The following is a 27372-nucleotide window of genomic DNA, read 5'->3' on the forward strand; positions in this document are numbered from 1 at the left end:
ATAATGAGTTAGTATGGGACAAAATATAAAACTCCTCCCTTCTTATGCAATCTTTCAGCCAGATGATGAAAGCATCTATCATTTTTGTTCGAAACCTGCACACACTGATGACTTGTATATCAATCCAGGAACGCATAATGAGTCTGAAACATTTTGAAATCATAACTTTATACAGCCCCAATCACGCTCCTTTGTCTCAAACAGTTGTCTGCCTTGTGACTGTGAAGAAACTCTGTCAGTCACCATTGCTGACACGCGCTGTTCACGTAAACCAGTCACCTCAAAACTCACTCTCCTGCTCGCAAACAGAACAACACACTGTGCATTTATTGGTTGTAGTGGAGAAAGGAAAGGTCAGGTGTGTGTCAATATGCAAATCAGGTCCCACTCCAAAATTTCAAAACTGTAAAGCCCTGATCCAGTTCCTTCGTTTGAAACAGTTGTAAACAGTAGGGCCTCAATCAGGGCTCGTCGTCCAGAGAGAGTTAAGCATACTTACCATTACCCACAGATGCAGACTCCGGCAGGGGTCTGATTCCTATCCCATACAAAATGCTACACTAAGTGGAGAAAAACTTAAAGTAACAGCAGGTTGTAGCCTCCCGTAAGTATTATTACCTCCCTTTTGTTTACATATGCAGCACCCTCTTTTCTGGCAGCCATCTTCCATTCACGGAGCCTGTGCACCAACCAGCTTAAGTTGTTTTTTTCTGCATTTCCTCTCTGTCATTTGATTATTCGAACTTCTATTGTCGCATACATGTGTGTTGTGACATATGTGACATGTGAGTTGTGACACCTCCCTGAAACTGAAAGTGAAACTAATACTGCTGGAAGCAGGAGTACTTCCTAAAGCTCACTAGGACATCTCCTTGAAACTGAAACTGTTGAAAGCGTGAGTTTTGTCTAAAGTTCTCTTGGACACCTTCTTGAAACTGAAACTACAACTGTTGGAAGCAGGAGTCTTTTCTAAAGTTAACTTAGACATCATCTTGAAATTGAAACTAAAACTGAAACTGCTGAAATCATGAGTCCTTTCTAAAGTTCTCTTGGACACCTGCTTGAAACTGAAACTGCTGAAATCATGAGTCCTTTCTAAAGTTCTCTTGGCACCCTGCTTGAAACTGAAACTGCAACTGTTGGAAGCAGGAGTCTTTTCTAAAGTTAACTTGAACATCTTGAAATTGAAACTGAAACTGAAACTACAACTGTTGGAAGCATGAGTCTTTTCTAAAGTTAACTTGGACATCTTGAAACTGAAACGGAAACTATAACTGCTGAAATCATGAGTCCTTTCTAAAGTTCTCTTGGAACCCTGCTTGAAACTGAAACTACAACTGTTGGAAGCATGAGTCTTTTCTAAAGTTAACTTGGACATCTTGAAATTGAAACTAAAACTGAAACTGTTGGAAGCATGAGTCTTTTCTAAAGTTAACTTGGACATCTTGAAACTGAAACTACAACTGTTGGAAGCAAGGAGTCTTTTCTAAAGTTCTCTTGGGTACCTCCTAAAGCTGAAACTAAAACTGAAACTGCTGAAATCATGAGTCCTTCCTAAAGTTCTCTTGGATACCTCCTTGAAGCTAAACTAAAACTGAAACTGTTAGAAGCTCGAGTCCCTTCTAAAATTCACCTGGCACACACATCAAACCAGGGCTTCCAAGTTAAAACACCTTGGAGGTCCTCTGGGACTGTTTTACCACAATTCTACCGGGTCCCAGGCTACCTTCAGAAGGTCACTCCAACACTGCACATTCTAATCAGACCTGCACTGCTGCAAACATAACAAAGGCAGACTAACCTTCAGCTTCTTTTCACAACTCTAGTCTACACAATGTGCACTCTTTTTGATAGCTCCCATACACAATTTGCACTCTTTTTGATAGCTCCCATACACAATTTACACTCTTTTTGATAGCTCCCATACACAATGTGCACTCTTTTTGATAGCTCCCATACACTATTTACACTCTTTTTGATAGCTCCCATACACTATTTACACTCTTTTTGATAGCTCCCATACACACTCTTTTTGATAGCTCCCATACACAATGTGCACAATTTTTTGATAGCTTCCATACACAATTCACACTCTTTTTGATAGCTCCCATACACAATGTGCACTCTTTTTGATAGCTCCCATACACAATGTGCACTCTTTTTGATAGCTCCCATACACTATTTACACTCTTTTTGATAGCTCCCATACACTATTTACACTCTTTTTGATAGCTCCCATACACACTCTTTTTGATAGCTCCCATACACAATGTGCACTCTTTTTGATAGCTCCCATACACAACGTGCACCCTTTTTGATAGCTCCCATACACAATGTGCACTCTTTTTGATATGTTTGCACTTGAAATTTTCAAAAACGTCCTAGGAAGCCCCACAATGAACCTGCAGTGTGTCCTTTCCTTTTTCAAAGTGTCAGGGACACATATTTCTGCATTATCAGAAACCCTGTCAATCCCATACCTTGGCTGAGTGCGTGGAATCCCTGAAGTACACTTTTCATCATCACTGAAATGTGTTGAAAGAACTGATTTTTATTCTATTCTTAAGCCAAACTGGGTGTCAACAGACAAACGTATTCCCTGAGAAATGAATTCGTTATATGGACACACACACACACACACACACACACATACCTGCACAACAAATACATACACACAACACATACAATTTCTCTCTCACACACAGTCTCTCTCTTTCTCTCTCTCACACACACATACTCATAGACGTGCACAGAACAAACACACTCAGTCTCTCTCTCATACACATGAACACATACACATGCACACAACCTCTCTCATGCAACACACAGTCGCTCTCTCTCTCTCTCTCACACAAACACACTCACACACACACACATTCACATCACAACACACACACAGTCTCTTTCTCTCTCTCTCTCTCTCTCATGCACAAACACAAAACAGTCTCACACTCACACACACAAACACACATACACAGTCTCTCTCACACATACACAAACACACAAGAGCAACCACACAACACACAGACTCAGCATTGTTTACACACACACACACACACACACATTTGCTCGCCCCAATCCCCCCCACCTTCCACACAAACACCCACACACACAAAATCCAACCAACTAAAAAAAATTAAATAAAATAAACAGTATCAAAATAAAATCACACCAGTTCCCCCTCACCTTGTTGGAAGCGGCGGCGCTGCCCCGGGCACTGAAAGGCTTAATGGAGGCGGAGGTGGCAGGGGTGGTTGCCAAGGTAACCACGGTGTGGGAGGACACGGCTGGGGGGTGGGAGATGGAGAGGCTGGCAGTGGGCAGCATCAGGCTCAGGCTCTGCTGCTGTTGCTGCTGTTGTTGTTGTTGCTGTTGTTGCTGCTGTTGTTGTTGTTGCTGTTGTTGTTGTTGATGTTGTTGCTGGAGAAGCTGCTGAAGCTGAAAGCCCGCATCGTTTATGCGCTGGTGTGGGAGCTGGGAAAACAGGTTCTGGGTTTGGGTGTGGGTGTGGGTGTGTTGGGGGGAGTGAGGGGGGTGGAGGGCGGGGTGTGTGTGTTAGTGTGTGGAGGGTGTAGGTGCAGAAGTGTGTGGGTGTGGATTTAGGTGTATGCATGCGTGCATGTGCGTGTGCATATGTGTGTGTGTCTGAGTATGATGAAGGTGTGTGTGTATAGGTGTATGTGGGTGTTGGTGCAGGTGTGTATGTGGGGGGTTGTGGGTGTGTGGGTGTGGGCGCAGAGGCGCATGCGTTTTGACACACACATGCATGTATGTTATACCCCTACACCTATGCGCATGTTCATTTACTACAAACAAAAACTTGTTTAAATTTACATTCAGTTAACCCAGACAAGGATCCTTTAGCCATTTCTTCTCGTTATATTTACTATCCTGCACTGTTATTTTCTCAGTTCCTTAAAGCATTAAGCAGAATTTCATTTTCATCTTCATTTTATCATCAACAGATGCTGATTCACTAAATTCATGGTTTATGTGAAACACACACACACACACACACACACACACACACACACACACACAGAGTGAATTGTGTCTTTTGTTGTGTCTGTTATCTTTAAGGATTTTGTGACAATAAATTAAGTCAAGTCGAGTCGAGTCACACACATGTACATACATTTTACACAAAACACACACACCACACACACACACAAACACACATTCACACCCAACACACCCCACTTCCCCTCCACACCCACACCAACACGCACGAACACCCATCCATGCACCCAACCCACATACACACACACACACACACACACACACACACGCACGCACACACACACACACACAGAGAAAGCAAGAGAGCCGAATGCACAGTGAGCCAGTGAGCCTGAGAGTTACCTGTACCTGTTGCTGCTGGTTCAATGCACTGTGGCCAGAAGAGGGAGCCACCATCTGCAGTCCGGCAGGACCCAGTATGAACTGGGCGTTGGTGGCGTTGCCATTACTGTCCACCTGTATCACCTGCAACAGCTCTGCTGGTCACTCATCTGTGTCTCGCATGACACACACACATACCTTCCACACACACCCATATCTAAATACACACCCAGGTACGTACACACACACATTCTCTCTCACACACACATAGACATACTCGCACACACACACGCACACACAGAAAGTCACTTACGCACACATGCATGTACACATGCGCACAATATGCACGTACATATTTGCATTTTTTAGTGCATTCCCCTTCACTCACACACACGCACAAAGACACTCTCTCAACTTCACACACACACAAACAGAAACAAGCAGGCACACACACACACACACACACACACACACACACACACACACACACACACACATCTAAATACACACCCAGGCACATACACACACACACATTCTCTCTCTCACACACACAGACATACTCGCACACACACACACACACACACACAGAAAGTCACTCACGCACACATGCATGTACACATGCACACAATATGCACGTACACACTTGCATTTTTTAGTGCATTCCCCCTCAATCACACACACGCACAAAGACACTCTCTCAACTTCACACACACACACACAGAAACAAGCAGGCACACACACACACACACACACACACATCTAAATACACACCCAGGCACATACACACACACACATTCTCTCTCTCACACACACAGACATACTCGCACACACACACACACACAGAAAGTCACTTACGCACACATGCATGTACACATGCACACAATATGCACATACCTATTTGCATTTTTTAGTGCATTCCCCCTCAGTCACACACACACACAAAGACACTCTCTCAACTTCACACACACACACACACAGAAACAAGCAGGCACACACACACACACACCACATTTCTCCCTTTTTCTGGCCTGAAGGCAACTGTACTTCAAGAGGAGGCGATGTTGGGCGACTTCCTCCTGTCACTTACTCTCTTTTTTCATTTTAATATCAACTGTATCCCCTTTTCTCTCCTCCATCCCCCCCTCCTCCACCCCTCCCCCCACCTTCTTTGCCCCATTGCGGACAAGGAAAGCATATAAAAAAAATAAATAAAAAAAAAAAAATAAAAATAATTTATAAGCCCGCATGAGCTTACGACACCTCAACCCCTTGTTAATTAATATATTAAAAAAAATTTCCGCCGTAACTCAACTCGTCTCCTCTCACCTGTCCCGTGCCGGCGGCGGAGGCGGGCGCCATCTGTGGCGTCAGCTGGAGGGTTCCGGAGGAGGCGGAGCCGCTAGCCCCCTGGGCGGCCATCAGACCTGTGGGCTGCCCCGCCCCCACCAGCTGGGGGTTGGACACCACTGGGATCACGTGCCCCGAGGGCAGCACGAAGGCCGAGGGCAGGTGCTGGGGGGTGGGGGGAATGGTGTTGAGGGCCACCACCCCACCCCCTTGCTGGGAGGGGAAGAGGAAGTTGGGGCCAGCCGGGGTCAGGGTCTGGGTCGGGGGGCCCCCACCGGGGAGGGCGGCGGCAGCAGGCTGCGAGGGCTGGCTGGTGTTGGGGTTGTTCGCCCCTCCTGGGGCCCCGCCTGGGAGAGAGGAGGAAAAAAACAACAACCGGTTCACCATTAATTTTTTTTATATCTTTCAAACTTTTTCATTGGTGAGAAAACCCTGATCAAAATGATTCAACACTGTGAACAATGTCTCTGTGCACACAAACACATACAACCACACACACACACACACACACACACACACACACCCCTGACTGCTGAACAATGTCCTTGCTAAGCAAAGGCATGCAAAGCATTGCCCTCAATGTTACTGTAAAATCTGCCCCTCTCTCACCGACTGCTCAGGCAGGATGCATAAAATCAAACACCAAAATATCTGTGTGCACATTCCTTCTTGTTTTGTTTTTTTATAAATGCCCTGCCAATCGCATTATCACAAGTGGTGAAAACAAACAGAAGATGGCATTAAAAAAAAAGAAATTTCAAGAAAAAAAATTACTAACTGAAAACACACAGAACAAAACACAAAAGAGGGACAACAACAACAACAACAAAAAAAAACAAAAAAAACATGACAAAGTTGAAGGGAGACCAGACTGACCAAAGGGAGAGAAGCCTAACCTGTCATGACCCCTGGGAAGGGCAGCCCGAGGGGAGGAACCAGGGGCTGACTGAGGAACCCCCCAGCCTGGTTCCCTGGCTGCACCGACAGTGACTGCAGAGCGTTTGGGGTCAGCAGCTGCGAGCCCAGGAAGTTGACCCCGCCGGCGATCTGCGAGTTGACCCCGGCGATCTGCGAGCCCACCCCGGCGATCTGCGAGCCCACCCCAGCGATCTGGGAGTTGACCCCAGCCATCTGCGAGTTCATGCCCCCCATGGGGTTGCTCATGCCGGCCAGCAGAGACGACTGGGGCTGCGACACTGTCAGGGACCCCAGTGCCGACGACGTGGACTGGTCTCCCTTGGACAGGGTGAGGGCACCGCTGTTGATGAGGGCCTGCTGCTGCTGATCCAGTACCGACACGGCGCCCCCTGGAAGCACGGAGTTGGAGGACATGGAGATCGTCCCGCCAGGGAGCACTGAGCTGGAGGTGGCCGACAGCGGGCCCCCGCTGCCCACCATCTTGTCCCCAGCCGCCGCCACAGCTGCCAGCCCCGTGGTGGGGTCATAGGGCACGGGCACACCGCTGTCATTGATGATCAGGTAGTTGCCGTGCTGGTTGAGGAGGATGGTGCCTGGAGCCAAACCTCCGGGCCCCGAAGACGACGGCAGCACGCTTGGTGCGGGGGCTCCAGGCAGCACAAGGGAGTTGGGGGCGGGGCCGATCATGCCCAGCCCTGCCCCGCCCAAAGAGTTCACCAGGTTCATGCTCATCACCATGCCCGACGACTGTGAGGAGGACGGGGGCGGCGGCGGCTGGGAGCTGAGCTGGCCCGCGGACATGATGGGGGCGTTCTGCGTCACTGCTGACGACATGACGGTGACGGTGCTGGCCACGGCTGACACAGGGGCCCCGCTCATGACCAGCCCTGCGGAGGACGCGCTGATGGTGTTGGAGGCCACGGAGGCCAGCGTCTGCAGGGCGTCCCCACCCTCCAGCAGGTGGGCCGGTGGCAGCCGCGTCACCTCCAGGGTCGGGTCGGGGTGAAGGTCGCCCGGCGGCCCCGGGCTGGGCTGCTGAGAGGTGTCCTGCAGCGTGATGCCTGCGTTGTCCATGGCAATCTGGATCAGCCCCTCCACCCCCACCCCCTTCTCCGACCCCACCCCCTCCTGACCTTCTTTGAGGGGTGAGGCCGTGACCTGCGCCCCTGTGCTGCTTCCTGTGGGGGTCAAGGCCGCCGTCTGCTGTCCGGATGACAGGCCGGCAACGGGGCTGAGCAGGGGGTTGAGCACCATGCCTTGCCCTGCACCACACAACACACAGACACTGTATTGCATTGAATTGTATTGTATTGCATTGAATTGTATTGCATTGTATTGTACTGCACTTAACTGTATTGATTTGCACTGAATTTTATTGTACTGTACTGTACTGTATTGCACTGTACTGCAATGTATTGTTTAAACAGTTTTGCATTCCATAGCACTGCATTGCATTGTATAGTATTGTATTGTATTAAACTGCAATGTCTTGTCTTGTCTTGTATCATATTCTATTGTCACAACAGATTTTTCTCTGTGAAATTCAGACTCCTCAACCTGGGGAGAGCATATCAATACAGAACAGCACCATCTTTTTTTTCTCTTTCTTTCTCTTTTTCTTTTTTCTGCTTGTGAGTGTATGTGTATAATTTGCTTCCTATGAAAGTCAATTTCTCTGCAGAAATTTGCCAGAGACAACCCTTTGTCTCCCTGAGTTCTTTTTACATGCATATGGACCTTGATTTATCGTCTCATCCGAATGACTAGCATCCAGACCACCACTTGTGGCCTAGTGGAAATGGAGATAATACTGGTGAGAGTGGGATTTGATCCTGCACACTCAGATTCTCTCGCTTCCAAGGTGGATGTGTCACCGCTAGGCCATCACTGTAAATCACATGATAGTCACTTCGTCAGTGCACATCAACTGTGTGTATCAGACAGAAATCAACAACAGCCGTGTGTACATCATATAATAGGATCCCTTCATCTTTCCACACCAACTGTGTGTATCAGCCATTTGTACATCACAGGATAGAATCCATTCATCAGTCAACACCAACTGCATGTATCAAGCATTAATCAAGATCAGCCATGCGTACACTGCACAAGAGCAGCTTTGGAGGAAGGGAGGTAAGCAGGAAAAGAAAAAGAGCCTGGGTTCCCCCCCTTACCTGACATCATCATGGCACCGTTCTGCGTCATCAACTGCGACAACACCTGCTGCTGCTGCATCTGCTGCTGGTCTGCCTGACTGGGACTGCTCAGCGCCTGCTGCGATGATGACCTGTGACCCTCCCCACTGTCCAGTGCATTCTGGGAGTGCCCTTCGGACGAGGTGCCGGCCATGCTGTCCGGGTTTCCTGTGTCAGTTGTGCTCCAACGAGAACTGCTGCTGGACACTGCAATTCCTGAAATACACACAGCATGTTTTCATCCTCCTCTTGCCACCATTCATATGACTACCGTATTTGACCAGGCACTATTAAATTTCAGATGGTGAACAATACATACAGCACAGCATATAATAGGGTTTGCACTAAAATAATTAACAAAACGTTGAGCATTGATGGTCAATCACTGTTGTGGCCATGTTTACTCCTTCAGTTGAAGTCAGTGTTGAAGGCTGTTAATACAACCTGGTGGTGGTTCGTCCATCGGGATCGACGAGGACCATCTAGTCATCCTGGGGGTGGGTGGGTTGGGCTCTGTCGGTGTGCAGATGACTGGTCAGACCAATCCACGCCCGGAATGTTCTGACGCAGTGTGGACAGGGGATGGTGGCGGCTGTCAGGGACTTGCTGGCACTGCTTTTCCTGGCCTGTCTGCATTGCTCTGCTGCAGCAATTCTGTTGGCCTCACAGGATCTGGCGCCTTTGTGGACAGCTGAACGCCACTTTGATCTGTCCATTGCATTCAGCTCCCATGTGTCGTGGCTGATGTTGAAGGCCTTCAGAGAAGCTTTAGAGTGTCTTTGAAGCGCTTCTTTTGGCCCCCATGGGAGCGCTTGCCATGTTGGAGTTCACCGTACAGCAGTTTCTTGGGGAGCTGGTGGTCTGGCATGCGAACTACATGGCCTGCCCAGTGCAGCTGGGCCTGCATCAAGATGGTGTAGATGCTGGGCATGTTTGCACCAGTGAGCACCTCTGTGTCAGGGATCTTCTCTTGCCACTTTATGCCAAGAAGTTTTCTGAGGCTGGTGGTGTGGAAGTGGTTCAGCTTTTTGTAGACTGTCCATGATTCACACATATAGAGCAGTGTGGTGAGAACTATGGCCTTGTATACTTTGAACTTCATCTCCAGGGTGATGCCTCTCCTGTTCCAAATGTTCTTATGGAGTCTGCCGAAGGCAGCGCTGGCCTTGGCGAGTCTGGCATTCACCTCGACGTCAATGACAACTGTGCGAGAGAGTGTACTGCCCAGGTATGTGAACTTGTCCCGCCCAAACACTGCCCATTGATGAAGATGTTTGGTTCAACGTAAGGCTTTCCTGGAGCTGGCTGGTGCATCACCTCAGTCTTCTTTGTGCTGATTGTGAGGCCAAAGTTGTCACAGGCAGCAGAGAAGTTGTCGACGCTGTGTTGTATGTCAGCTTCGGAGGCAGCGCTGAGAGCGGAGTCATCAGCAAACAGGAAGTCATACTGGTAGTTACTTTCATCAACCATTGTTTGACTGAGGAAGCCCAAGCAGAAATGTGGGGGACAAGTACATCATTTTAACTACTAGTCCCCAGGACAACTAAAAAATTAACTGGGAATTTCTCGTCCTGTTCGTACCTACAATCATGCCATGTTTGGTGTCCTCACAATATTAGTTAAAGAAGAGATGCCAATGTCAAAGCATAAAACCAGTGCATATTAGTTAAAGAAGAGATGCCAATGTCAAAGCATAAAACCAGTGCATATTAGTTAAAGAGATGCCAATGTCAAAGCATAAAACCAGTCCATATTAGTTAAAGAAGAGATGCCAGTGTCAAAGTATAAAACCAGTGCATATTAGTTAAAGAAGAGATGCCAGTGTCAAAGTATAAAACCAGTGCATATTAGTTAAAGAAGAGATGCCAATGTCAAAGTATAAAACCAGTGCATACATCTCTCCACACAGATGACTGAAACAGGGTTATTCCTTGGTCTCAGTCAATGTTAAAAGTTTACTTTCAAACAGACAAACACACACGCACGCAATCTACACACGTAACCAAAACGGGGTAATTCCATACACTCTGCCAAAGGTGAAGCTTAACACGGACACACACACTCATCTACACAGAAGCGACTGAAATATGGTAATCCCAAAGACTGCCAATGTTAATGGAAAACGTTTACACACATGAACCAAATTGGCAGAGAACAAAAATAGCAAACATTCTCCAAAACAAAACTGCTACCATTCTAATAGAACTATTCTCTCTCTCTCTCTCTCATACACACACACAACAGAAAAGAACCAAACCCTACCAGCACTGCCGAAACCAGTCTGGTTCTACCCGCCAATCACACAGGCAAAGCCACTCGCCAATCATCCCCACCCCCACCCCGCTTCTAGCCCCCCTTGACTGACCACCCCCCCCCCCCCCACCCACCTTCACTGCGAATGACCTCCGCCAAGTGATCTCGCTCGTGGGTCAGCTTGTCGATCTCATTCTTCATCCGGGAAATCTCCATCCCTGGGAACATCAACAAACAACGCTCAGGATCGTTACTACAGGAACAGAGCACAACACAATAGCACAACGTGATACATCTTCATTCATCAGACAGATGTTCATCACTCACACCACACCACATAAGTCTCATCCCACTGTCAAGTCTGACACACACATGAACATGACAAAGGTGGAACTAAAAAAAAAGTATTAAAAAAAAAAAAAACACATCATGATTAAGCTGAATGGAGTATAGCTCCACCGAACACAGAGTATGGCTGCCTACATGGCCAGGTAAATAGACAAAACAGTCATACACGTAAAAATGTTAGGAACAGGAAATGAATGATGAGCACCCAATGGCAGCCGTCAGTCGGCTCTATCCAGGTAGGCAGCCTGTTGTGTTAAATGACCATGTGTCTGTAAAGTGCTAAGAGCTTGGTCTCCGACCGAGGATAGGCGCTATATAAGTATCCATATCAATCAATCAATCAAAAATAAAGAACAAAACTCAAGACTGGTTCTTTGTTTAGCACAGGTACAAAAAAAAAATGGTCAAATTTAAAAAAAACAAACCATCATTATAAAGTTGAATAAGAAAGAACAAGACTCAAAAAAATGGTTCTTCTGTCCATACACAGGTACTGAAATTCACTGTCCGACATGTGCAAACATTAACATGACCACAAGAGGAACATGCACTGCAGCTTCAGTAATCATGCAGTAAAAGAGATATATTCTTAAATAACAATATGTATAAGTTCTGGAACAGGATTTCGTCTAAAAAAAAAATCAAAAGTTTAAGTTATAAATTTTCAGCTTGAGGAGAGGGATTTAATATGTTTAATTAATATATGTTAAATCGGTAGCGTAAGCATCACTGACCTGAAGTTGTGTACCTTGTGTAGTGGAGAGAGTTACCACTCTTTACTATTTGTTAAATATGTTTACTTTTGTATGCATATTGAGCAAGCGCAGGCAAACCCATTTACAAACACACAACGCAAAGACAGGGGCAGACCGACAGACAGAGTGACAGACAGACAGGCAGACATCGCCCATCATCAGGGAACTGACTGAGAGGGTCTCCTTTTTCCATCAGCACTTCTTCGTAGGATGACTTCAACTCGGAGATGTACTTGGCCGCTCGCTCCATTATGTCCAGTGTGCTCTGTAACACATCCATCTTAACACTCAGGATTTCTATTGGGAGTGGGAGTGGGAGTGTGTGTGTGTGTCACTGTGTGTGTGTGTGTGTGGATTATTCACCTTTTTCATGCTCAAGGTGAAAACACTTTCATCAGATACTGATAAACAGCACAATGTTCTAACAAGTAATAAACAAATGTACAATTTATTTTTGCCAGCAACATTTATAAAGAACAGAGAGCCACATTAAAAACCTTTACAAATTGGAGTCACGTTTTAAATTTTTGTTTTTTCACTTCAAGAACCTGAAAATGCATGACTTTTTTTTTTCTTTAATACAATTTTTTGAAACTTTAAAAACCTGTATGAAACCTGGAAGTCAAACCATCTACCATTTCAAATCAATTCATTTCAGCTTAAAAACCTTTACAAATTGGAGTCACGTTTTAAATTTTTGTTTTTCACTTCAAGAACCTGAAAAAGCATGACTTTTTTTTTCTTTAATACAATTTTTTAAAACTTTAAAAACCTGTATGAAACCTGGAAGTCAAACCATCCACCATTTCAAATCAATTCATTTCAGCTTAAGAGGCCAGCAAAAGATTGTTCCACTGATGCCTTCTATCAACTCATTCATTCCAGTCAATTTAATTTTTAAACCTGTCATTCTAATGTTCATATGCAGCAAGCCTATTGATCATGAATATATAAATTTGCAAACCAGAAACTGAGAAAGAGCTCAACTCGCATATAAAAAATACCCAAAAATAACAAACACTAGTTCCAGACACAGTCTGAACCAGACTTGCAAAAACCGGATTTCCAGAAATATCCAAACACCCTTGAACCCTGTACACACACACAAACACACACACATTCAGACACACATTCACAGACATATGTAAACGAACACATGCACCCATACACAAAACTACATCCACATATCTCACACAAACACATCCATACACAAAACCACACAGTACACACATGTACGTACACACACACTCACACATCCATACACAGTGCCACACACATGCACGCACACTCACAGTCACACACATAAACACACACACATACACAAAAAACACACATACTCACACACCCAAAACCCACACATGCGCCCACATTCGCCAACACCCACACATACACACACATAGTAACATATCTCCCCAACAAAACACACCTACATCCCCCCACGCGCCCCCACACCCACCCACATATACACAACACTCCCGCCCAAACTCCCACCGATCCCCAACACAAGCACACTACAAACTGACTGGGCGGTTGTCAGGGCCGGCACTGTTGACGGGGGGCAGGAGGTGAGCGATGTGAGAGATCCACTGTTTGATCTTGTCCTTGCGGCGGCGCTCCGCCATATTGTGGGTCACACGCCGCTGGTCCGGCTCTCCGGCCCCTCTCCGATCCTCTGGGCTGTCGGAGAGAAAAAGGAGGTTACAGGTCCCATAGCTCTTACCACCAACAAAACAGTGAATTCATATCAGCTGTGTCTCATTCAGGTTTGGCATAGTTAGGTGGGGCCCAGTCCTCTCCTTCTGCCATTTTAACTCACTCGGGATGACAAGTTTTCTCCCTTGCTTTTCTCCACAGACGGCCCATTTGTACGGGTTTGGAAAAAAAATTACAAAAAATACAAAATACAGAGTAAGAAAATGAAACTTTCAGAACTGGTTTATTACGTGTTGAGCTATTACATATAAAAAAAAAAATCAAATTTCTCATCTTATTTCTACAGTTTTGCCATATGTAGAAAATACTGCCAATTTTTCACCCCGAATCACCATACCCATGCTCACTTTCTGCATTAAATTCGCTTTCTTCTTCATCATCATCCACCTCTTCAATGTCCGACCCTTCAGTTTGTAGCGTTTCAAGTAATTCGGCAACCCTAAAACGTTGCTGTCACTGCCCAGTTCGCTTCACAACATTTTGAGAAGAGCCCGCATGCGAGCAGATGACCGGTCAGTGACTTTGTCAGCGTGTGTGCGAGACGTGCCACATATGGCAGGCTGACCAATCATACCATTCGATTTTGGAGTGACCCAGAATAGCGCACTCTGCTTGGCTAATCACAAAATCATGTGTACAGTGTGTGATGGATTTTCATTTCTTGAAAATGCTATTCCATTCCGTCGTCTGAAACCAAATGCATTTTATGTAGGAATGCTCATGCATTCCTTCATCTGGAGAGTTAACCTTCCCCGACTTAAGCTGGGTTACCCATTCATACCCGGGTGGAGTGAGAAAAACTGGAGTAAAGTGCCTTTACTAAGAGCGCAACACCATCCCGAAACGGAGACTCAAACCCTGATCACTGGTGAACACAGAATCACAAGTCCAACGCCTCATTCTGCCAAGGTGTCTCTAAGGAGGACTGTGGACCCATACAAATATTTACTCAGACACCGTATCATACAGGCCTTGGCCTTGCAATGTAGGGACATAAAACTGGTCTCAAGTAACAATTCACAGCTAAAGAAAGGAAAGCTGGCAAATAAATGCATCACATAGTCACACTGCATTAACTCTTCTGTGCTTCACTGGTGCATTAAGTAAATCAAAGAAAGGTATTTTCACTTCTGGTACAGTGGTACACAACAGTAAATTAAGCCTGAAATTACATGGATCAGAGTAATACTTTGGCCGGATAAACTTTTACCCTAATCCTAGTAAGGTCACATGAAGCAGGTTAACACACAAGAAATGGATGAATTATATTCACTAGCTATATTTTTAATTACACAAACAAAAATGATCCAAAGCATCAGTGATGCTTATTCATGCGTTATCAGAAACCCGTTGCATGGTGTGGGTTTTTTTGTTTTGTTTGTTACAAATGTTAGAAAACTTGTTTAGAACGTTAATGAATCCCAAATGAAAGCTCACCCGCTCTCTTTTGGCCCACCCGGATCCAACTGAATGTTGGGATCCTCCATTGTGGTTCAAATCTGCAACAGTGAAAAATACACTCAGGTCATTTTGCATCTTTCAACTTTTACTGCGATAGCAAACTGGCAATGGCAAGTAAGTGGTGGTGATGTTGGTGGCATGTGTAGGTGTGTGTGGGTGTGTGTGTGTGTGTGTGTGTGTGTGTGTGTGTGTGTGTGTGTGTGTGTGGTCTGTGAGTGCATGTGTAAGCTGCACAAGAGACAGAAACAAAGCAATACAGAGAGAAAGTGGGTGAGGAAAGAGTGGATAAACAGACACAGAGAGAAAAACAGAGGACATGGAGCAACAGACAGACACACAGACAGACAGACAAGCCTAGCTCCACACAAATCAACAACCACCAGTGCTTCTGATTGAAGTAATATTGGGGGCTCCAGGGCTCCTTTATCTTAACTCTATTTAAAAAAAAACAAACAAACAAAAAAACAAAAAACACACAAAAAAACACGTGCACACACAACAATAATGGCTGGCTTCATTATGGACAGTGATTGCCTTCAGGATTTTGATACAAATGAAAATTATTGTAATTTGTATGTCTTTTCACCTTTCTCCCTGGACGTTCTACTAATAATCCATAGTAAAGCCAGTCCAAGCAAAATTTCTATTACAAAAAAACTATTCAGAAACAGATCCTGACTAATTACAGAGTGCATGAGGGCTATTCATCTGATCACTCTCCATATTCCTTAAAAAAAAAAATAAAAAAAAAATTTAAAGTCCAGAAATGATCACAAGAGGCAGCCATGTAGAAATCACTAACATCTAATCTATCCGATTCTTTAATTCAGTGTCATGAGTCCTGACACTCAGTCCTCACAGTCAATTGCTGGTGTTTGTTTTGATGGCATTTTGAGTCATCACTCACTGCAGATGTTGATTGTCTAGCCTGACACTGTGACAGTGTGTGTGTCCTTTCCTGCCAATAATCTGCTGGATGCAGGTTTCTCAGTTTCAGTTTCAAGTAGGTGTCAGAGTGAGCGGACAGATCAATATATATATATATATATATATATATATGCTACACCATACACCACATCAGATGCCCAATCTTCACATGTATATGTACCCAATATATATCACAATATGACACCAAAAAGTTTAATATACATTGAAGTATAATGATGGAAAAGATACATGTACAGAAGGCAAACAATTGAAACAAAAACTAGAAATGTACAATGAAAATGGGCCACACTCAGTGAAACTGTGCATACCCAGTGACCCACACATGGACACACACAAAGACACAAGCATGCAAATGCACAAATGCGCATACACACACAAACACACTTCGAAACACAGAGAAGATGTAATAATTTACAGTCTCACAGAAACTGAGAAACTACAAATGACTGAAATATATGTTTATCAACAGCATCAATTGTGTCCAAAATACTGGAAACATTACTCTTAGCTGTTAACACACATAAAAGAACCCATGCCAACAAAAGAGTTGTTCCTGCCAAAATTATTTACAAAAATCCAAGTGGCAGTAGGAAAAAAACAAAAAACAAATACACTTGCAGGCAGAAAAAAGTGTGGTTGGCTTTCGCTTTGTGCTGTTGCAATGTACTCTCCCTTGGGACAGCAGCCCAAATTTCACACAAACATAAAATTATGTTGCAACAAATGAGCAATACAAATACAATACACATATATTCATGACTAGTTCTTACACTACCATCAGGTTTTAGGAAAAGGATGAGAGAATGGTTAAGATGCTTGTATTCAATGCGAATACAGTGTTCATGAGAGTATGGGTTCAATTCCTGCTCTAATCCTTACTCCAAAATTAGACTGTGAAATCAAACTGAGTGTCTAGTCATTCGGATGAGACAATCAACTGAGGTCCCCTGTGCAGCACATACTGAAAAAGAACCCACGGACACAAACATGTTGTCCTCTGGCAAAATTCTTTTGAAGAATCCACTCTGATTGTAAGTGATAGGTACACAAAATACATGCATGCACTCAAGACCTGACAGCGTGCTGGGTTTTGCTGCTGGTCAGGCATGTGCCCAGCAGATGTGGTTTAGCTTATATGGATTTGTTGGAACGCAATGATGGTGCCTCCTGGAGAAACTGAAAGTGAAACAAACACCAGCACCACTGCCACCAGTCTTACACTGGAAGTCATCCCAGGAACCTGCACTTTTAAGCAGGTCATCACTGACACTACCAGTCATTCAAGGAGACAGAAATGGGGAAAATTTCGGATACACCTACTGCAGATGATCTGTGCAAAGTGTTCACTCTGACTGGTCCGATTCTCCTCTTCAAAATTCAAATTTCTGAAATGTGAGAGCTAAGACACATTCATCTGATGATCAGGTCATTCACCTCTTCACATCCTCCTATTTCGTGAGTTCATTGTGAATCATTGACCGATCTGACAGCCAAACCACAACTTTATTTATCCTGTTATTGCCTTTCCAAAACATTCTTTTTAATCTCACCTGTCTAGACTGTCTAGGATTACTCCCCGAGAAAGCAAACTGAGCAAATTGTGTGACAGAGCAATTTCTCTGATTGAATTTGTTGTTGATTCCACCATTTCCAAATAAAAGCGGCAACAGTGTCTGACTTCTCTGAAAGTATATAAATCCAAATGCTATTTTCTAAACGAAAAAAAAACAACAGAAAAAACAACAACAACGCTATGTCTAAAAGATCGTGAAAGCGCTATCGGATTGTCAGACCGCCAAAGCAGCAAAAGGATGCCTAATGCGATTTCTTTATGTTTCTGCTTCGTTTGTCCTCCATGTTTAACTTCCACATTCACTAAGTTCACTCACCGGATTAAGACCGATCACTGGCGTGTCTAAAAATGAGATCTGATACACAAAAACAGTCGTGGTCCTGGACACAATATCCTGATTTCATCTTGGCGACACACACAGGAAGAAGTTGGACGAGATTACAAGATACCAATCACAAGTTCAAGAGCCAGGTGCGAAGAGGAAAACTGGGTCACAGGATACGGTTCATTTAAATCTTTGTTCACCATCTATTTTCAGTTTTTTCATCCCAATTACCTACACAGAACTATGACGAAAAATAATTGTAATTTTACAACTCATCACGTGTTCCTTCCAGAGCGTAAAAACCCTTACTTTGTCAACACAGTCAACCAGTTCCTCCAACCTCTGTCTGAGTACACTTTATAGCCGCCATGTTGAATCACGTCATACATATTCATTACACAGTTGCCTCGTTTTAGATTTCGGGGGAATACCACGGTTACGAAGACGGAACTCTTCATCCCAATAATAAGATGTGCGTGCGAAATCCGACTTGAATTAAGTCAGTCTTTGGAAGTCTCGAAAAAACAGTTGTGAAGAACGGTGGATCAATAATTTGATTATTTCTTCGTTGTTGATTGCTTTTCTTGATCATTGTTGCGTCAGTCACTTTTAGCACTCACGTGAAGTAGCGCCATGAGTGATTGTTATTTGAATTTTCTTGAGTATTGTTTTTTCTTTCTTGTTATGAGTTTGTGAAGCACCGTGAGCCTCTTTGTGAGGGAACAGCGCTATAGAAGAACGCTTCATTTAATTATTATTATTGTTCCATGACACACCGACACGGTTTTCTTCTTCTTCCTAGTTTACTAGTATGGGGACTGACCAGCCGAGCATCATTTTACAGATGATTCGGTCTTAGTTTGGGGAGATTGCCGAAGATTGCGCTGTTGTGAGGATTTTTTTTAAAAAAATTAAAAAGGGGCGGGGGGGAGACTGAAATGCGAATGCCCATCAGTTGATCAGGCAGGTATACTATAAAGAAACAACTGATATCCAACTATAAACTCAGTGCGACTAAACAGGTTCTGAAATACTACTGAGTGTCATCAATCACTCCGTGGCAGTGGTAGGGAAGTCAGTTAACGTTACACAACTTCTCCAGGTCTTTTACTGATTGGCACTGCAGCATCAGTGTAACTTTTAAAAAACAAACAAAAACTTATTGCATTTAAAAAGATTGTAAAGGATGGAGTGAATGTTACTGAAGCTTACGACAGCCTCTCCGGGTCTCTCTCTCTTTCTCTCGCTCTCTCTCTCTCTCTCCGAGTCTCTCTCTCTCTCTCTCTCGCTCTCTCTCTCTGTGGCAGAGAGACTGAGAGAGAGAGAGACGGTGTGCTGCTGGCCACTGACGTCGGCCGAACTGAAGTGTCATACCGCAGTCACGGTTGTGGCAAACTGACGATCTGACCGGCCGCCGTGCTCGACCGTGACTCAAGTTCACAAACGCACACACACACACACACACACACACACACACACACACACACACACACACACACACACACTACGACACACTGCCGGTCACACACACACACACACACACACACACACACACACACACACACACACACACACACACACACACACACACACACACACTACGACACACTGCCGGTCACACCTGACACTGTGACACACACACACACACCGGCACACTGACACACACACACCGGCACACTCACACACACACACACACACACACACACACACACACACACACACACACACCGGCACACACACACACACACACACACACACACACACACATACTGACACACACACACACACACACACACACACACACACACACACACACACACACACATACACGACACTTATCCTGACAGCCGGAACACACGTACGATCATTCAAGCTGATCAATTCTATGTCGGGACTAACTGGACACTAAATTTTGATTGATTGATATGCCGGATACTTATAGTAGCGCCTATCCTCGGTCAGATATCAAGCTCAGTCTAAGCGCTTTACAAACACGGTGTCATTTGCACAACTGAGCCGACTGACCGTACTGTCTGGCACTGGCCGCTCACTGACCAAGATTCGTTTCCTCAGGCTGTGTCATTCAGTCAGATCATGTTTTAACTCACTCAGTACGGCAACTGAGTCCTCTCTTCTCCTCTACACAGACCCCTCGGATGTCCAGTGGGTGTCTGAATGACCCAACATTTAGCTTCCGTCGTCAGAATTGTGGTATTCTTTGTCAACATTCACCTCTTCAGTATAAGAGCCTTCCGCTTGCAATATTTTAATGATGGTAACTGGGCTGAAACGCTGTTAACGTCGTCTCTTTCGCCGTTCGTATGGAGAGAGTTAACGGAGGCACGCACACATACACGCTCAGACAAACATGTCACATTTTACGTGTATGACCGTGTGTTTTTTTGTTTATCTACCCCGCCATGTAGGCAGCCATACTCTGTTTTCAAGGGTGTGCATGCTGGATATATTCTTCAGTGTTTCAGTCCATAACCCACCGAACGCTGACATGGGTTACACTGAGGATCTGTAACCGTGACGTGCATATTTGATCTTCTGCGTGCGAATACGCACGAAGGGGGTTCAGGCACAAGCAGGTCTGCACACTATGTTGACCTGGGAGATCCGGCGGAAAAAATCTCCACCCTGAACCCACCAGGAAGTCCAACGCTTTAACCACTCGGCTATTACGCCCGTCGACTTAATTGCCGTGGTTTTTTTTTTGTTTGTTGTTTTTTGGTATGTGTGGTTTTGTTGTTGTTGTTGTTGTGTGTGTGTGTTTGTTTGTTTGTTTGTTGTTGATTTTTTTTTTCTGTTTTTTTGTCAAGTTGTTCGTAGTTTTTGATAGGTTGCTACCTCTACCTGTGCATGTGCGTCAGTGCCAGTGCGTGGGCTTGTGTGTGATACGGAAGTGCGGGGATGTCTTTGGAAAACGGGTTTTTTTGTTTGTTTGTTTTTTTAAAAAGCTTTTAAAAAATAAACTAAATTGAACCCCCCCCCCCCCACCCCCACCCCCCCAACCCTCTTTTTTTTCCTGCTACCCCATCATCTGCACCGTTTCAGTAGCATTACTCCCACGCCGCTCATTCCGAGTCCCCCACTAAACACAACCACACCGCCCGGCGGGGTTCCGGCGTCTGTCATACACCCAGCGTCGGCAGTCCGCAGGGACTGGAACCGTCGATGTTAGGTCCAGTCGCCAGGAGGCCACACACCAGAAGAGACCCTGCACTGCTGCGGCTGAGTCACCTCGGTGGTGTTCAGTGGTACGGTCTGTTCTAATTTAACGTTCTTAGGACACCACCTACTAATCCCCCAACTGACGACAATAATGGCTTAGTCGCGGAGCTAGACTGACGGAGTGAGCCGGCGTCCCTCCCACACCATGAAGAATCTGCCGGGGACACCGAAGACATTGACAGGGCTCGACTCACCCCAAGCACGGAAGTGGAGGAGTATTGAAACTGAACCGGGTCACCATGACAGCAGGGCATGAAAGACCATAGACTTTGGGACATTTTTTGTCTTATATTGGTAATTATGATTGAAGATGATGACGATGCTGCTACGGTACTAGTGCGGGAGGTCCATTTTGGTTTGGGACTTCGTGACAAGGCTGTACCGGGCACTACGCTTCCTTTCATAATGGTATCCCGGCGTCAGCCAGACCCGAGAGAAACAGACACTTGCACTGCAGTGCCCGAAGGTTGGTCAGGTAATTAGAGCAACACACCCGGAGACGCATCCGTCTGAAGTGGATGACACTCGACTGTGTCAGTGGTCCCAGTCTCCCCATTCAAGCCCATAGCACACTCCGATCTGCCGGTCAGTAGGAGCCGGCCACGGGCCGAACGAAAAAACCCACCTCCGCCGGCCGGCTGGGATTCGAACCGGCCGCGTCCTCCCAGCCGTTATTCCGTCCGCAACGCTAACCACTTCGCGGCCACGGCGGCGCGAGTGGTGAATCTTGATCTTGTTCATGCCCTGCGAATCCGTCGTCAGTTAATAACTCTCTCCATACGAACGGCGAAAGAGACGACGTTAACAGCGTTTCACCCCAATAACCACCATCAAAATATTACCAGCGGAAGGCTCTTACACTGAAGAGGTGAATGTTGACAAAGAATACCACAATTCTGACGACGGAAGCTAAATGTTGGGTCATTGAGACACCCACTGGACATCCGAGGGGTCTGTGTAGAGGAGAAGAGAGGACTGGCCGTACTGAGTGAGTTAACTAGCTCAACGTAAACAACTGAGCATCATCATCACTGTATCATTATACTCAGGCTATTGTTATTATCACCATTAGCAGCAGCAGCAACACGAACAACAACACTGAGCGCGGCGGTAGTAGTCAGTACTCGAGTAGCGGTCAGTACTAGTAGTAGTAGTAGCACTAAGTAGCACTCAGTAGTTCGGCCGTGTTGATGTTGTTCAGTCACTGTTAGGCCTTAGGGCCGCTGGTTTATTGTCTGTTTCCAAGACAACGTTAACAGCGTTAAATACACACACACACACACACATATATATATATATATGTTGTTGTTTTTTGGTCAGTGATTTCAGTTTGCCTTCGGCTCTGTAGAAGACGAAACACGGAAGAGGCTCCACTGACCGGTCTGGCCCGGCCAAAGGTGACCCATGTTAGTGTCTCTTCTTGACCCACTGACCAAATAATTAAGCGGCCGCTCTGTGAAGAGATAAACTTCATCATGGCCGCCGGGAGTCGGTCACGTCAGTGCAGACTGGTGAGCGGACGGAGACGGCCGGACTGAGACAGATTGTGAATTTCAGTTGCTCAACTGATGAGCCTTTCGGAGACATCCAAAATAACCGGCCGCGCTACGGCTACACCACATCTGCTATCGGCTGATGCCGAGTGAGTGTTCATCTGTGTGTGTGTGTGTGTGTGTGTGTGTGTGTGTGCCGTGGAAGCTGCGATACGTAGCCTAGAAATGAGTGCGTGGAGGAGGGGGGTAGAGGAGGTGCAGGGTAATGTCAGTGTGTGTGTGTGTGTGTTGGGGCTCATGTACGTTTATGTGTATTTGACTGTGCTTTCATATCTGTGAAACTGCATGTTTGGTGCATATCTGTTATGCATGTGTGGGTGTATGTGTGAATGTGTGTCTTCATGTTTTACATTTATTTGCTTATTTATCATCATTGTTGTCTTATTTATTTATTTATTATTACTACTACCCCCTTTTTAATATATTATAATTATTATTTATTTATTTACTTATTTATGTACGCTTGTCTATTTTTTATTCACCTTTTTTATTCTCTCAAGGCCTGACTAAGCGCGTTGGGTTATGCTGCTGGTCAGGCATCTGCTTGGCAGATGTGGTGTAGCGTATATGGATTTGTCCGAACGCAGTGACGCCTCCATGAGCTACTGAAACTGAAATTGGCTGATGCCTCAGTGACTAGCAGCGTATAGTAACCCAACGCGCTCAGTCCCGTCAGACTTTGACTGAGTGCTTTCATGACATACTTGTGTACCTATCAGAATGGATTTCTTCTGGACGAGAATTTTGCCAGAGGAAAACACTTTTGTCGTCATGCCGGTTCTTTTTCAGTGCGCCAAGTGCGTCACCGGTGTTGCACACGTACGAGACCTCAGTTTATCGTCTCATCGAATGACTAAACGTTCACTGACCACTGAGTTTGATGGCCCAATCAGTCACTGACGGAGACTGAAAGCGCGATCGAGAGCGGGAATCGAACCTATACCCTCACGGGCAACGGCAGATGAGCGCCTTATCCAATCTGCCACCTTTTAACAACTGAGAGAGAGAGAGAGAGAGGGTAGCTTCGTTTGTGATGTTCGTTGTCCTTGACCTTGCAGACAAGGGTAAAGGTTGTAAGCCTAGTTATTTCCCTTGCATCGTCCGCTATGATGACATCATCACAATAGAATAATTGAATCGTGTTTCAAATCCGGAAACAGTGGTGCCGAATTTGAAAAGAAATCATGACATTTCAGTTAAATGTTCGAATCCTTTTATTATTATTATTATTATTATTATTATTATTATTATTAACATTATTATTATTAGGAACGTGATTCTTGTGAATGCTTGTGAAGATATTCAAGTATGCGAGTATCCGGATAATCATTTTAATTAAAACTGACATAATTTTATTCCGGCACTACAGCGGCATACGGAGCATTATCATGTTTTATGTATAAAAGGCCCGTGTTCTACAATATAAAAGAAATTAGTCTCGCAAGGAAGGCCGTCAGCTTCTTTATACCAAAATTTATCGGAGAGGTTCCGGGTTCAGTGTTAACATTTTGTTTTAACTCACTCAGTACGGCCAGTCCTCTCTTCTCCTCTACACAGACCCCTCGGGATGTCCAGTGGGTGTCCGTGAATGACCCAACCTTTAGCTTCCGTCGTCAGAATTGTGGTATTATTCTTTGTCAACATTCACGTCTTTAGTATAAGAGCCTTCCGCTTGCAATAGTTTGATGATGGTAATTGGGGTGAAACGCTGTTAACGTCGTCTCTTTCGCCGTTCGTATGGAAAGAGTTAACAGCTCTTTTTGTGTGTGTGCTGATCAATAATTCAAGCGCGGCAAATTATTGCTTGGCGAATTCCAAAAGTGAAGAAACATAGTGTACGAAAGATTGAATAAATGCCTGAGTGAAAGGAATAGTTTCTTTGCATGTAAGTTAAACACACCGCTGACACACTCCCGGGCAGTGACGCGCATACTGCACACACACCAACACACACACACACACACACACACACACACACACACACACTTTTTCTGGATGTAGCTTTGAACCAAGATTCTTGACTGATTTTTAAGCGTTTCAACTAGGATGCATGATCATCGCCGGCCGGATCATCATTCCCAAGGTTTTGTGATAGCCATGCAGCTTCCTCTGGTTTTTCGTTAGTATTAGAAGACTTTTATTGCCTTGTGTTGTATTGTATTCCACTGCACTGGATTGGATTGGATTGGATCGCCGCATTGGACTGGATTGCAACTTCTTCTTCTTCCTTCTTCTTGTTCGTTCATGAGCTGCAACTCCCACGTTCACTCGTATGTACACTGACTGACGAGTGAGTGGGCTTTTACGTGTATGACCGTTTTTACCCCGCCATGTAGGCAGCCATATTCCGTTTTTCTTTGGTAGATTGCAACTGATATAGAAGACCTCAATCATTGCATTGTGTCGCATTGTGTTGTCACATATTAAATGGATTCGATTGGATTGGTTTTGTTGGATTGCCAGTGCCAGCACTTGGAGTGGATTGCAGTGGATTGCATTGTGTTGCATCACTTTGTACCACAACAACGGTCATACACGTAAAATATTACATGTCTGTCTGGGTGTGTATGTGTGTGCGTCTGAAATCTGATTGAATGACACAGGAAACGAATGATGAGCGCCCAGTGGCAGCCGTCAGTCGGCTCTACCCAGGTAGGCAGCCTGTGGTGCAAATGTCCCCGTGTATGTAAAGCGCTTAGAGCTTGGTCTCTGACCGAGGATAGGCGCTACAGAAGTATCCACATCAATCAATCAAACAATTTCACTGACCCTGGATGCTCTCACCGAGGAGAGCGTCAGTGTCGCTGCCATCAAATCATAGTGCAGCGACGCCACTCTTACCTTTTTTTCTCTCTCCTGTTTTTTTGTTTTGTTTTGTTTTTTGTTGTTGTTGTCTGTCTGCTAGTGTATTTGCTTTACTATATCAATGTGGATTTTCCTCGGGATTTCTCCAGGGAAACCTTTTTTTTTTTTTTTTTTTTTTTTTACAACAGTGCATATCATTTGCAACGGGAAAACCATGAAGCTTTTGGAGAAACCCGGGCCCAGGCTTTCATTGACACACGACTGATCGACAGACCTGGACAAATCTAGCGTTCTGCGGCGCCCCCAGTGAATTCACACAGCTAAGTAGCAGCAGCAGCAGAAGAAGAAGAAGTAGTAGTAGTAGTGTGGTTCGTCCGTCGGGATCGACGAGGACCATCTAGTCATCCTGGGGGTGGGTGGGTTGGGCTCTGTGGGTGCGCAGATGACTGATCAGGCCAATCCGCGCCCGGAAGGTTCTGACGCAGTGTGGACAGGGGATGGTGGCGGCTGTCAGGGACTTGCTGGCACTGCTTTTCCTGGCCTGTCTGCGTTGCTCTGCTGCAGCAATTCTGTTGGCCTCACAAGATTTGGTGCCTTTGTGGGCAGCTGAACGTCACTTTGGTCTGTCCATTGCAATGGACAATGGACAGTAGTAGTAGTAGTAGTATCATCATGCAAACATGTCCCAGAGTCTTTCAGTTCAAAGACAACATTGTTGTGCAATGAAAATGATACACATAGGACCCAACACTCAACCCTGTGGAACACGATATTTGTTGGAATGAAAACTGGATGTACATGTGTTTCTAGTAAAGATGCTGTTTTGTCGGTTGCCTCATTGGACTGAACGAAAAACGGATAAAATAAAAGTCCAGCTGTTTTGGAGATAATTTATGTTTGAGAACAGTCTGGTAACAGACAGATGAGAAGGTTGATTCAGTTTCCAAACTTATATAGGCAGCAGTAGAAGATAACTGTAGGTAGTGACTGATACAACGTCGGATGTGGCTGCTTCAGCCAACCGTATACTGGAGTGACAGTTCCTCGGCGGACTGACTTATGAATAAAATTTATTAGAAGTCTGTTTATATAACTCCGTGCAGTTTCTCCCACACTGCGCACACTGAGGCGCAGTCTGACGCTGGGTTTCCGGGCTGGAGTGGACTTGTAGGCAGAATGGCCTGGTTCTGTTTACAAGTCCATGCCGGGGAGTGTACTCTCCAGTGGGCAAAGCTTGGGTACTGATGTGCTAGATACGGAGGACAGGCTGTTACCCATGCAGCAGCCCCCACCCGGCATCCCACCTCAACCATCTCCACGTGGCTGTAATAGTCCAAAGCCGGAAAGGCAGACTTCGGAAGCCCGCGGTATACTTGGTTAGTTCAGTCCACCGTCGTACTGAGTAGCAAGTTCAGTTCAGTTGCCAGGTCTTTGCCCACCTGCCATATGAACTCCCGCCGGGATCGGGGATTTTGCACACAAGGTTGATTCCCGAAGCTTTTCCCTTGATTGGGTACGGCCGCGCTGTAAGGCTGCGGGTTGAGGTTTGAAATCAATGTTTTCCTTCGCCGCTTAGATGAGCTAACGAGACCCATATGCC

At 45.4% G+C, this 27372-nt stretch overlaps 1 protein-coding gene across 4 annotated transcripts in view; it reads right to left on the reverse strand.

Moving 5' to 3' along the window:
- Positions 1–18543, reverse strand: part of LOC143277686 (uncharacterized) — a 33479-nt gene extending 14936 nt beyond the window's left edge. The window contains exons 1-10 of one of the 4 annotated variants that reach the window (XM_076582606.1): positions 18487–18543; positions 15308–15369; positions 13681–13834; positions 12329–12422; positions 11189–11272; positions 8781–9017; positions 6585–7868; positions 5668–6035; positions 4369–4485; positions 3187–3438 (exon numbers count right to left, since the gene is read on the reverse strand). In XM_076582606.1, the coding sequence (XP_076438721.1) occupies positions 3187–3438; positions 4369–4485; positions 5668–6035; positions 6585–7868; positions 8781–9017; positions 11189–11272; positions 12329–12422; positions 13681–13834; positions 15308–15357 (2640 nt within the window). In that variant the 5' untranslated portion in view covers positions 15358–15369; positions 18487–18543. Of the gene's footprint in view, positions 1–3186; positions 3475–4362; positions 4486–5667; positions 6036–6584; positions 7869–8780; positions 9018–11188; positions 11273–12328; positions 12423–13680; positions 13835–15307; positions 15370–18168 lie in introns of all 4 variants that reach the window. The other 3 variants (XM_076582603.1, XM_076582605.1, XM_076582604.1) reach the window with 3 other exon arrangements.
- Positions 18544–27372: the final 8829 nt, after the last annotated feature.

The sequence above is a fragment of the Babylonia areolata genome, chromosome 34 (assembly GCF_041734735.1).
Source record: "Babylonia areolata isolate BAREFJ2019XMU chromosome 34, ASM4173473v1, whole genome shotgun sequence".
Lineage (NCBI taxonomy): Eukaryota > Metazoa > Mollusca > Gastropoda > Neogastropoda > Buccinidae > Babylonia > Babylonia areolata.